Source organism: Otolemur garnettii, unplaced genomic scaffold (genome assembly GCF_000181295.1).
Source record: "Otolemur garnettii isolate 467f Iridium unplaced genomic scaffold, OtoGar3 scaffold00008, whole genome shotgun sequence".
Classification (NCBI taxonomy): Eukaryota; Metazoa; Chordata; class Mammalia; order Primates; family Galagidae; genus Otolemur; species Otolemur garnettii.
Window position 1 is genome coordinate 32,460,895 of NW_003852403.1, and position 14,296 is coordinate 32,475,190.

General features: G+C 37.8%; 1 protein-coding gene across 4 annotated transcripts in view; it reads left to right on the forward strand.

Moving 5' to 3' along the window:
* A1CF (APOBEC1 complementation factor) overlaps positions 1-14,296 on the forward strand; it is a 75,048-nt gene that overhangs the window by 18,530 nt on the left and 42,222 nt on the right. For all 4 annotated transcript variants that reach the window (XM_012801425.1, XM_012801427.1, XM_003783670.2 and 1 more), the window contains exon 2: positions 5,522-5,665. In XM_012801425.1, coding sequence (XP_012656879.1) covers positions 5,567-5,665 — 99 coding nt within the window. In that variant the 5' untranslated portion in view covers positions 5,522-5,566. The remainder of the gene's footprint in view (positions 1-5,521; positions 5,666-14,296) is intronic.

Here is a 14,296-nt window from a genome sequence, read left to right on the forward strand (position 1 = left end):
CTGTGATGCCACAGCACTCTACCCAGGGGGATAGCTTGAGGCTCTGTCTCAAAAAAAAAAGAATGGAAAAGCAAGTATCCACTGTAGTCAATACTAACATGAAGCCAGCAAATAAACTAATACACACCCACAGAAGAGAAAAATCTCGATTTAATTCAAGTTGGAGGGAAGACAGAAGGAGGTTAGTGTGCTCTAACTTAATGGGCACCATGTAGGGGTATAGGGCACACCTCCTGAGTGCGGGACACAACTACAACAGGGGCCCTACTTCAGAAACACAAACATTGCAACCTAATCATTCGTACCCTCATATTGATCTTAAATTAAAAAAAAAAATAAGAAAAGATTATTATCACGTTTCAGGCATGTGAATGACACGGGAAAGAAAGTCTAGGATTTTCGTCCTCAAGGAATGCTGTGTCACGCTGAGGAGTTAGACCTTTACCCTCCCCACAGGTTTTGAAATTCTACCTTTTGGAATTAGAGATTAATAATTACAATAATAATTAAAATGATAGAATAGCTAATGGTTATTGGACAGCTAGATACCAGGAACCATTTTAAGTATATGTTAATATTTAATACTCAAAAGAACTCTATAAAGTAGGACCTATGATTATACTGACTCTACATGTAAGGAAACTGAGGCTCAGAGAGCTTCTACTGGGGAGGAAGCAGATTGGGTGCTGAGTATAGAGTTGAACCAAGCCTTCCATGCTAAGAAAAACATACTGTCTGATAAGATGGAAAGACATTGACCACAGATTCATGAAAGTGGACAGAGCGAGAGGAAACTCCTGTCCTTCATATTATTAGACCTTCCCTCACCTCATTTTTAGGATAGATATAAGGACCAGAAAGGGAAGGAAATGGCGCAGGAAGAGCTGACATCTCCCCGGCTGTTTATGGAGTACTTGGCTGTTCTCCACTCCATTCCTTTGTGACTTACCAGCAGGAATGGGGAGGCATGTTGGGAGTGCTTGGTTAGTGGCACTGAGACACAGAGAAGTTATGGAACTTGCCCAGAGTACACAGTAAGAGGAAAAACAAGGACACAAACTCAGAAAGTCTAGTTCCAGGGTCTACACAGCTAATCACTCACTTGTTCCCCAATCCCTTTCTTTACTTGGCTCCCAAACCATCTCACTGGCCTTATTTTCCTCCTGCCTTTCTGTGGGTTTGTCTCAGCCTCCTTTCCTGGTTCTTTCTCAGTTCCCTGACTTCCAGAAGTGAGAGCAACACACATATCAGATTTGGACCCATTCTCTAACTCCATTCTTACATGATCTCATCCAGTTTCACAGCTTAAATATCACTCTACGCTAACTTCCAAGTCAACACCTCCTGCCTGGGACTATCCCATGAAGTTAAGATTCACAGGTATCTGCCCATCCATTCCATTCCATTCCTCCATGTGGGTATCTAAAGGGCATCTAAAAATCAACATGCACAAAACTGACTTCTGCTCATCTTCCACAAACCCACCGCTCCTCCACTCTAATTTTCCAGGCCAAACATGGGGTGCCATATTTGAGTGCTTGTTTTCTCTAGCACTCCATATTGGTCTATAAAACATACCCTAGATTTGCTCATGCTTCACCACCTCCACTATCACTAGTCCAACCCACTATTATCTTTCGTCTGGATTTGCAGCGTCTTCTAAATGGTCTCCCTGCTTCTCCCTTTGTCCTCCTATCAATCAGAACCAACTAGAATGAACTAAGTGAAGCAAAATCTACACACCTACCATACCAAGAATCTCATTAATCAACCAATGATATTTCAAAGCAATATTTTTTTAAAATGCTAAGGATCACAATGAACAAAGCAGTACATTTTTCAAATAAAACAGGACCAGATCCTGGATTTGCATTACTCACTCCCCGTACCTCCTCCTCACCCCAGCCCTGACCCGTACACCCTTCCGTGTATTTCCAAGGGTCAGAGTGACTCTGTTCAAACATAAGGAAAATTTTGTCAATGCTCTGGCCTCACACATCAGAGCAAAAGCCAAAGTCCTTCCTGTGACCGACAAGATCCTTCGTGGTCTGATCAGACTCCCTCTGACGTCAACTCCCCCACTTCGCTCCTCAGTCACTCGGCCCGTCCCCTACCACACTGCCCTTTTTGGCATTCTGACAAAAGCTCCCAGCTCAGCCCTTACTCTTGCCAGACCCTCTACCTAGAGTGCTCTACCCCCCATACATCCCTCACTTCCGAGTCTCTTCCCAAATTCACTCTATCAGGACCACACTATCTGTTTGCCCACCCACAAACACATACTTCATATTGACTTTGAAGTATTGAACACATACTTCCACTCTTGACTTTTTTTTGGAATTGTCATATTTTACTTATTTTTTGATATATATTAGTTGCACATATGTTGAGGGGCACATATGATATATTGATACTTGTATACAATGTGTGATGATCGAATCAGGGTAATTGGGACATCAGTCACTCAAAGATTTATTTTGTCTTTGTGTTAGGAATATCAGAAATCTTTTCCAACTATTTTAAAATATCCAATAAATTTTTATGAACTATAATTTCCCCACTGAACTATCAAATACCAAAGCTTATTCCTTCTAACTGTGTTTTTGTACCCTTAACCAACTTCTCTTCTCTTCTCTTTGTCTCCTCATCTCCTTCCCCTTTCCAACCTCTGGTAACCACCATTCTACTCTCCACCTCCATGAAACGCACTTTTTATATTTTATTAACTGATCTTATTTATTATCTCTACTTGCTATAAAACGCCATGGAATATTTAGGGGATGGGTCCATTTTATTCTCAGCTATCTCTCTCCTGTCTTGAAATTTCTTGGAAAATAGTAGATAATAAATATTTTTCGAAGTAATGAATGATAAACATGCAGGAGTGTTTCCCTCCATCTCTCAGGGTCTTAATGTTTAGAATACATAGGCTTTAAATTCTGCTGCCTCAATCAATTACACTTTTGCAATGTCATAGTCTCAGATTTGAAAAATTTATAAGATGTTGAGTTAGAAAACATATTGCAAAACTTTTATTTCAAAGGAGTCATGTTTTTAACAAAAGATTGACTTGCTTAAAAAAAAAATATTTATCTGGGATTTAAGTTCACCCCCTACCTTGGGTCAACACTGGGAGAGAGGATTGTTGTTGAGAAATAAAAATTAACGATCGAGTGTCTCTTGTGGCAAGTTCTGAATTTTATTTGCATGTTCTGATTCCTAAGGATTTGAGACTATTTGGAGATGTTACGGATTTTCTCAATAACTTCAGAGTGGATTTATATGTAATCAAAAGATTTTTATGATGTCAAAACACCTTTACTAATCATTAACTAAAGATAGGTTTTGCAAATACAAACTTGTCATTTCACCATGAACTGTTATCTTTTTGATGGAAAAGATTAAATTCAACAAAGAGCAAATCTACAACTTGGCAAAAGACTATAGACTTTGCCTTCAACAAGCCATACGAAATATATACACAACCCTATCAGAGTCCCTCCACAGCCTCCCCGCTCCTGCCCGTTAAATACAGCCCAGTGGGACAGTTTGAGAGTGTCCCAATGAAAAGACAATTTCGTAACATATGTGGAAAGTGCAAGCGTTAGACTTTGTCTCAAAGGCTAGTTTTCTTTGTAAATCTTGAAAATGTCTTTGTCTATCTTATTTGTCTATTTTTAAAGGATTTATATTGTTTCATAGCGATTTCTAATGACTATATTCACCTGCAGTTGAGGATTATAAAGTGAATACAGGTCTCAGTTTACCCGTAAGATATAGTATCCATAGAGAAAACATTTATATTGTAAATGTGTCAGTAAAGCTACTTGTCCCAACTTGAATTGCTACATTTATATCAAATAGTCACCATTAGAAAGAAACTTTGTCCTAGCCCAAATACAAACTTGAGATTTTTTTTTAAGCCACCGCTTTTTGCAAAGTGCAGAACTGAAACTTGTATGTTAACTTACTGAGTTAGCAGACAGCCTGTAACACACAGTGCCCCGAAGTTGAGCACAGGACAGAGCTGGTACACAAGAGAGGATTAAGGTACTTCTGGAAACAGTGAATGAATACAAACTGAACAAGCACAAATCTTAAGAATGATCAAAGGCAGACATTGTTTTGTCCCTGTAACAGAGTGAATGAGTGGTCTCCCTATGGAATCTCACATTTTTTTCCTTTGGTTTTCTACTATTGGAAATATTACTTTCTAAATGATGCTTATCTGTTAATTTGGAGGCTTTTTCAATTGTACTACTTCAGTAATAAAAATACCACTATTGCTATTATTACTAACACCACTATTAATAGTCCTAATGATCTTTTTATTATTACTAATGGTAATATTCTATTACTATTCCATTAGTTTAGCAATAGTAATTTTAGTAATGGAATACCTTGAAGTTTCATTGTTTTGAAATGATCACTGTGGCTTCATTTTTTTCTGTCACCCCATTTTTGATCCAGTTCCCTATACTATTAACAGCCTGTTCATTCTGAATCTATGAACGACAATGAAAAGCAACATAGAAAATCTCAATGCATATGACAGAAACTTTTCAAAAGGACTTATAGTCAAATATATTCGAGCTGCATTTGATGCAAATCACTGTAAAACACATTTCCTGTGTCCTGGTCAGCAGAGTGCAGTCAGCAGGGTGAAGACCCAGCACAGACCCTTCACGGCACCACTCACACTCTAACCAGCAGGTCAGGGTCCCCCTGTGCACACAGGGCCTCCGGGGCCTCACACCACTATAGCTCGTCCTTGGCCTATGAACCTGTGGATTTGAGCAACCATTGCCTCATGTTCCCCAAATGGAAAGTATAGATGATGGAATGCTGAAATTATGTATTACTGTTTACATACACAAACATGAACGTATGCAACCTTTCCTGATTTCTCAGATTTGACAAAGGTTTTCGCGTACCCTGCTGAGCGTGTCTGTGTCTGTGATCAGGACATCAGCAGGCCCTTCTCACACCGGCTCAAAAGCATTTCTCGTTCTTGATTTGTCCAAATCCATGTCACATTTTTGTCAACTGCAGTGGTTTAAACAAGACTTCTGAATATATGATACCCACACACTTCCTTCTAGAACTCTATCTTCAGAGAATAAATAAATGTCTCAGGTAACACAGAGAATAAAGCTCAATCTCTGAACATTCTGATTCTCTATCTTAAGTGCCCTTTTCCACATCTGTAAGGACCATCCTTCATATTCTTGTAATAATCCTGAGTTAATTTGTTTTTGAGCATTTGATAACATCCTGAGATAAGAAGATCGAGAATTATTGATTTGCCTTTGGAAAATGGATATTATTTGTTTTTGACTTCTAAATTTCAACTAATATTGAACGTTTTTTAAAAAAACTCCGAGAGTACCTTTCACTGGCCCTGTTTGTGCGTAGCTGTTAACCTTAACAACTTATTTATAGAGAATGTTTCCTGATGATGAAGGACGATTTTGGACTTGGCAACAGCAATGTACTTAATTTATCTTAAATTTGGTTTCAGTGAGCAACCCTAATTAACCTGATTTTTTGCTGATAATCACTCTCAATGGAATCAAATCACAAATCCGGGGATGGATTGAGCGGAACCCAGAAGGAAGCAGCCCTCCGCGCACTGGTCCAGCGCACAGGATATAGCTTGGTCCAGGTAGGAACTTCTTGTGACACCCGCTGAGACTCACCACTGAATTTGCACAGTGGTGGGAGGATTAGAGGTCCTAAAATGCAAAACGTGAACCGCCATTCGTGACCACTTTAAAGGTGTCCTTTTCTAAAAGAGAAATTGTATCATTTCAGTTTTGTAAGTGACTTTCTCTCTACTCTGGATTATCAACTCAACTTTACTGTGTCATTTGAAAACAGAATATGTCCACAGTTGTAGAGACTATCTGAAAGGCAGGTAAAATTGGCTACCCAAGGCTGTGGAGTAGAACCAAGCTATTGTTTCAGGAATCAGCAGTGACTAAATGGCTCAGGAACTAGCTTAATTTTCAGAGAAATCACTGCAGATGTAGGAAGAATTCTAGATGTGGGGTCCCAGGAAGGACGCTTTTGTCAGCCTTGCTATTGAAGATTGTTTTCTCAAAACAGCCACCCGTTCCAGCCACCCATGGAATACTAACTTCTGTCTATATTTAGCATTTTTCAAAAGGAAAATAAAAAGCCCAGAATTATAAAACTGTCTATTTACAGACATTAGTTTTTAGAAATTATCTGTATATCATTGTTGTCTTTGCGATAACTTCCTTTGGAGAATTTATGAAGCATTAGAAAGTAACCTACATAGTATTAGACACATTAATTCTTATCTGAAGAAATAATGTTATTCTTTTGAAAGTAGGAGAAACTATTTTAAATCTTCAGTTACTGTCTTTAACTCACAGAGTTTTCTGACTTAATCAAATCTAGGTACCGCTATAAATACAAATGTCTCATATGATTAAATATAAAATATGCAACAGTGTCCTCCTATTAGATGCTCCTTTGTCAGATTGGTGCAAAATGTATGGTATTTTGATTTCTGATTAGTCTTATGAATCATGGTATGCCTTGTTAGACATAATACATGCTCAAAGTCTATGTCTAGTCCACATAAGCCCAATTAAAAACTTATCATCATTCAGTAGGTCCCTTTCCCAGGTATGCCAGGGTGCAGGGTGAGTTCTCTTTGGTTTTCCTGCTTTCTGCTTTCCTGTTCCTGTACCAGTTTGCTCACTCCTATTTCTGACTCAGAGTTGAAGCACAGGGAGGAAGAAAGGCCAATGAGTGGGGAAGGAAGCTACCGGCATTGGGCTCTCCAGCCTGAAAGGCATTTCAAGCTTGTGGGAGTCTCTGTAGGATCCTCAGAGACATCCTTATTTCCAGTATTTTTTTTTAACACTCAATAAAAGTCAAGTTATTTTAGTTGGGAGTCTTTCACCTGACCTCACTTTTCTTAGTCTTCTTGGAGAGGATGAAGGATAATGCCTAATTCCTAAACTCTAGTCCCCTGGCAACACCCAAAGCATGCTCTGACCAAGTGAAATCTGAAAGTACAGGTGACACAAAGTAATTCCCTCTCCTTGCCAGCATCAAAGCGGTGGGCTGACCCATTGCTCGTCCTTAGATATTTCAGCAATGAGCTAGACTTGCCGCCACGTGTGTTCACCCCACACAAAGGCACAGAATACCGATCAAGCTCTCTATGTGGTTTCCTGGCTACCCTTCTCCCCTGCTTTAGGCAAATGAGAGGCAATTCCCAATTTCTCTCACATAAGGGGAAGTAAGACTCACAACACAACGGCAGTTGTGTAAATTCCAAAACTCCTCTCAAACTCTCCAATCTCTTTTCTAAGCTCAGGGTGTTTTGAAGGAGTTAAGATGGCAAAAACAGTTTCTGCTACCTTTTCATCCTGCTTGGTGCTCTAAAGACTTGGTTTCATTCCTAAACGAAAGGCCAAAGTTAACAATAATTTCTTGCATATTTCAAAATAGCTAGGAGATTTGGAATGTTACCAACAGAAAGAAATAATATTTCAAGTGATGGACATCCCAGTTGCTGATTAGACCATTATGCATTACATGCAGGGATCAAAACATCACGTACAATTATGTACAATGTGTACAATTATTATGTATCGATAAAAGTTCAATCCCACCTTGAAATCCCATTACAAATGAAATAGTATTCAGTTACTAAAAGGGATCATTTAAAAAAAATTCTGCAAAACAAAAAATGGTAGCAAATTATTACAGCTATATAAAAAGTTCACAAAATTCTTTTAGAAGACTCAAATAGCAACGGAGAGAATTTTACTCTACTATAAAATTTTACTCCTTTGTAAGATTTAATGCTGTGATTCAAGAACATTTGCATGATGGGGGAAAAGGAATAACACCTGATGTTATAATTTATAATGTTTTCATAGAAAATATCCCTACAATATATGGCCAATCTGCATATCACTTCGTTATTATATATTTAATAATATTCAGGAATAAAAATAATGAGGATTTAAATTCCAGCAGTAATAATAACAAAAATAAATTTATTTGGTACTTCTAGTCTAAATGCTTTATGTATATTAATTCATTTAATCCTTTCTGTGACATTATGCTGTCACTACTATGACCAAATCTCCAATTTTCTAACGAACAAGGCACAAAGAGGTTAGGTAATTTGTGAGATTTGATAGGCTAGGACTCTATTGTTATTGACCAAAATATCCGGCCAGATTTAGAGAACTAAGAGTAGAATAATGTAATTTTTAAGGTTGTAATTTTAGAGTTAGGATGCCAGGGCATGCGGAAAATATTTTTGTTGAAGCCTAAACTTTGTAACATAATTCATTTTAAGTATGTTAAGTATTTGTTAGCAGACTGAGTTACAATGAGCATTGTTCAGAACTCCTCCAAAGCCTAATATTCCAAAAACTAGCTATCTAGACTAAAGCCGCTAATCAAAATGTAAATACATATATATATAAGCGATCATTTCGGATGATATTGGAAAATCCCTCCTAATTTTGGCTGCAAGGTGTGGAAAATCACCCAAGACTTCCAATCAGAAGGCCTATAATCTAACCTGGTGTCTACCACATATGACTTGTATCATTTTGAACGAGTCCCTTCACCACGCTGGGAATTAACTTCCCAGCTAGCTCCTACCCAACTCTATTTGCCGTGATTTGGGGATTCCAGTATCTTCTGAATCTAGTCATTAGTCAGCAAACTGGACTGTTTGGCCGAAAAAGTAGCCTAGGGATATGTAGAGACACAGCCTTACACTTTGAAAATTAGGTAATATCCTTTGTCATTAATACTTATCTTCCTACTCTAGATTATAGGAAAGATTTTTATTATCTAGAAACAAACAAAAAAAATAAAAAATAGAGAGAGAAGGCAAGCTAATATTTTAAGATTTACTCTTTTAAAAATTTTTGTATAAAAGAAATATCTGAAGTACAGTTCAGGAAGCAGACCTATAAAATGATATTTTAAAATTGTATGGTATTTGCTAAGTTAGGGTTTGAGGGATTTACTTTTGCTATATCTTTGAGGTCTCTGATGTTGAATGTTGAAAACTTGCAAAACAAGAATTAAAAAAAAAAAAAAAACCCAGAGAGTGACCAGTTAGTGCTCTCTTATCACTAGCAGAACAAATAGAGCTGTCAAAAATAGAATTTTGTGAGTTACTTAATAACATGAGCCAATCTTGAATATAGCAACTGTTGCAACACCACATGCTTCTGAGGGCCTGAAAATAGGCTTTGTGGTAACTTTTAAAAATAATTGGATATCTTTGGATATTGATGCCTGAAAATTCTATCAAAGTACTTCATAAAAGAGACTTAATATAGCACCCTACTTATAGTAGGTATTCAGTGAATATTATTGATCAAAATTGTATAATGTTGACAAGCCAAACTTTAAACTTCATCATTATAGCATACATATTCAAATATTTTGGAAAGAAGTATGCTATGATGTTAACATCTATACCTTTATCTCTAGGTAATGAAATTACAGGTAGTTTTTGCTTTCCTACTTTTTCATCCTCAACTATTCTCAGATTTCTAAAGCTAGCATATATTTGAGAATTAATGATGAAAAAATTCACAGTGGGATGAGCCTTTCTTTACTAAAGCATTAGTGATGTAGGTCATAAACTCTGTGACATGTGATATACCTCCCACTTGAAGCTTTCTCCTTAGAACTCATCTGAAAATCTAAGAAAATAGATTCCCATGGATGAGCATATTCAGAAAGCTTTCCAGCTGATGTGGGATGAATTTACATCAATTTCAATCCTTAAAACTAAAGCTAAACATATATTTAATAAGAATCCCTGGCTCAGCGCCTGTGGCTCAAGTGGCTAAGGTACCAGCCACATACACCCAAGGTGGCAGGTTCGAATCCAGTCCGGGTCCACCAAACAACAATGATGGCTGCAACCAAAAAATAGCTGGGCATTGTAGCAGGTGCCTGTGGTCCCAGCTACTCAGGAGGCTGAGGCAGGAGACTTGCTTGAGCCCAGGAGTTGGAAGTTGCTGTGAGCTGTGATGCTATGGCACTCTACCCAGGGGTACAGCTTAAGGCTCCTATCTCAAAATAAAAAGAATCCCCTTTAAGTAGTCTAAATACTTTTAAAAACTAGATTCAGTGAGGTGGGAGGTTTGAGCCTAGGTGTTCAAAACCAGCCTGGGCAACATAGCAAGACCTCATCTTTACAAAAAATAAAAAACTAAAAATAGCTCAGTGGATTGGCCCTCACCTGTAATCATAACTAGACAGAAGGCTAAGGCAAGAGGATCATTTGAGCCAGGAGTTGGAGGTTGCTGTAAATTATGATTGTACCAGTGCACTCCAGCCTGGGCAACAGAGAGAAACCCTGCCTCAAAAAAAAGAAAAGAAATAGACTCAGGATACTTGTCAAATATTAATTTTAAATGATTTTTAAAATGGTGGGTATTAGCTTTGTTTACCCAATTATCCTGTTGGTGACTTATTTTCTAAAAATCATCACAGCACAATTAGTTTTTATCACAATCAGTTTTTATGAAGTATGCTAGGCTCATTGCTTTCTTAAACCAGTGATTATCCTGAATAAACATAAAGGGTTTATTTTTGTTTTCTGTTTTGTTTCCTTAGTCCCCTTTGTTGGAAGTGTTGTTGTTAGGGCTGGACCTGGGGATTATAGACGCATAAAATGTGTAACTGACGTAATGTGCAGTTAAAGTGGATGAGACCAAGATGAATTTATCCAAAATTAAAAGTGACAACATAATACCACTTCCAAGGAGCAAAACAGCTGTGGGTACCTTAAAATATGAGGATTTTCTGTACAGATCTTTAAAAGTGACCATACTCTCTGACCTAAAGAATAAGCAAAAATACATAGACATAGAATGTTCATCATAGTGAAATTTCTAACTTAAAATACTTAAATATACCCCAAATCCCCAATAAAATACTAATGGCCAAGTAAATTATGATTGTACTTCTAAATTATATGGTAACACAAAACTATGATTTTAAAGAATTTTCAAAGTCATGAAGAAAGGCCTAAATTTTAACATTGAGTTAAAAATCTGAATGCTTATATAAATTTCCAAATAACATTTTACATAATAATTCACACACAGGTATTTTTTTTTCTGGTTTGTGCTCTTTTTTATTTTTTAGAATTTCTACATAACTACGGATTCTTATTATTTAAAAAATTTCACAAAGTAAAAAATATTTTTCTTTTTTTCTTTCTTTCTTTTTTTTTTTTTTTTAGAGACAGAGTCTCACTTTGTTGCCCTCAGTAGAGTGCTATAGCATCATAGCTCACAGCAACCTCCAGCTTTGGGGCTTAGGCAATTCTCTCGCCTTAGCCTCCCAAGTAGCTGGGACTACAGGCACCTGTCACAATTCCCAGCTAGGTAGAAAACATTTCTAACCATCATTCAACTAGAAGTAAAAAACTGGAAAAATTTCATGGAGGAAACATCATTATTAAATCTGGAAGATAAGTGCCTAGATTCATTAGGCTATTCTTTCTACTTCTTCGCACATTTGAATTTTGTTTAAGATCAATATATTTCAACCCTTTTATTTCACAGTTATAAAACATAACCCACCAGGAGTCACGAAACCATGACCCATGAGCCAAATGGGGCACAGCTTGTTTTTGTAGTGATTTCAACTATAAATGGCTTTTACATTAAAGCATTACAAAAAAAAAAAGAAAGAAAAGAACCCAAAGCTAAAATATCAGTTATTTGGCCTTTTTACAGAAAGGTTTGCTGGCCCCCAACTCTAGTCCTTAGTAGAATATCCTACGTTAAAAGCTAATTTTAAGAATTTAAGAAAATTCCCTATAACATAGAAAAGTGTTGATGCTTCTTTAAAAGAAGCAGGAGCCTTTCTCCTGGTCGTGTCCTTTCTGCCAACTCAAGCACTGAGCTCTCATGCACTCATTCATGCATTCATTCATTCATTCATTCATTCATATGTTGCTTTCACAAAGAGAGACATGCTTTTGCCTTCATGAAGATTATTCTCACAGGGAAGATAGATAACAAGGAAGTAGGGAAATGAGCAAAATAATTACAGACCCTGGTAAATGCCCGGAATACTATAAACTAGGATGGATGAAAAAGAACGGCAGGTGACTTTCCGCAGGCACGACAGCGTGGAAGTCGGGTGAGAGCAAACACTTTGGAAGGAGCCGAGGAGAAATCGGCCTCTGTGACCCAGAGGACCACCAGGCAGCACTCTGTAAAGCAAAGATTTGTAAAATGCAGAGCACCTTTGGGCAGTGAAGATATTAAAGTATCTTAATTTCAAAAATCTAATAAGATTACAGCAGATAAGTAAGTTAATGTGCTCCATCCTTCCATTAATCAGCCATGAGCCTGGTGACCTCAGAACAATCTCCCTCAAACTTTGCTTTCCCACCCCCCCTTTGCAAAGCACCCCTCACTCTTTGCTTCCCATGCACATATCCATGCACGAGTTTTAATGCAACTACATTTTGATTCTAATTTGTTCAATTCTTCAACAAATATGTACAAGCCATAGGTACCAAGGATGGTGCCTGATCAACATAAATCTATTAGGATACTATTCCTGTTTCAAGGGTGTCCCAAATTAAGTTAACTCCTCATCTCTTTGGTTTTGAACAACATACTTTAGTAATTTTAATTGGGTACTTCTCAATTCATTTTCTTTCTACAAAGACTACAAAGAAAGTAGTTAGCTGCAGGGCCCCAGGTTTACTAATCGGTGTCATCTAAACTGGCTCCGAGAGAAGCAGATGGAAAAACATGGCTCCCATTCACATTCTCCTCTAACTACTGCACAAAAATCCTAGGGACAGAAATAGGAATTTGACTTCATGGTAAAAGATAGCTTGTAGGCCCCACTTTTCCTTCTATTGCCTGTTCTCACCACCTGCTCACATCCCTGCTATCCAAGGACTTAGGTCATTCACCAAGTACACGAATACCAATTCTTTAAATAGGTAGCAACAGGCATGAGAACAGGACGGGACCAGTAGATCATCAGAGGTATGTGCTTCCCTAAGCTTTTCACCCCAGCCACCCACAGGCCAACTTTATTTTAAAGCATTAAAAAAAAAAGCCTTTTTTCTACTAGCCAGAGATGCCAGAGCATGGTGTGAAAGACTCCAAACGAAGAAGTTCTGCACATCCCTTTGCGAGGGTGTATGTGGCCAACATCTGTGGGAGTTGCATCACCTCAGGAAACAGAAATGTGTTCCAGAAGCTATTTTCAAATAGCAGTGAATTTCTTCTCAGATAGCCTAATAGAGAGTAAGCTAGATACGAGGTCTTCAATATGAGGTTCTATGTTTGCAAAGTATGCGTTATAGTACCTCCTCTTAAACTAGAAACACAGAGGGTTTCCTTTTTATCGGCATAACAGTTGGTGTGACTGCCCTGACCCAAAGCTGCAGCAGCATGAATAGCTCTTTTCAACTTTGGACTCTGTTTGGAGGCAACTTTGTGATCTTATTTTTGAGGGCTGCCTGTTTGTGAATACCGATTGGTGACCAACAATAAGGGGCTGTTCATCTTTAGAATCCAAGACTCACCATTAGGAGATGCAAACGCTTTCAAAAAAGGCTAGGCCAAGAGGAAGTTAGTGAGATCACAGAGCTGTGGGATCCTGAATTGATAAGGACTTCAGCAGACCCACTCTTTTATAACATTGTTTCAGAGGTGCCAAATAGGGAGGTGAGAGGATGGGAAATGGATACTACCACACCATTTAAATAATACCGAAACTCATAGGGAGAGAATCATTCCACTTGGAATTCCTGCAGGCTCTCTGGTGAGGAAAGTTAGTAATTGGAGGTATTCTTCCACACCTCTCTAGGCCTCACTAATTTTTTACGTTCTAAGAGCAAGACTAGAGATCTAAGCCTTTAGCAGACAACAAGGCCTAACTGGTTTATCATGATTTCCCTTTTGTGTAATTGTTCTAATAATTACTTTGTATTTGTTGGAAGTGTTACTAAAATTCCACTTATAAGGGGCAATATGTATTTCCTGTTTTGTAGACGTTTCTTTAAGTAACAAATCAATGCAAAGAAAATCATTAATTACTAGACTAAGTGTCAAGTGGATACACAATTGGAGATAGGATGATTTTTTTAATTCCCGTGACGTTCTCGTCAAGGCTCCTGTTAACTCACAAAGCATCCTATGAACATTTCCCCACGTTTAAACATGGTATCAAAGTCGGCCTCCCTTTCACAAGCAGCTCTTCACACTCCCACAGGACTATTGCA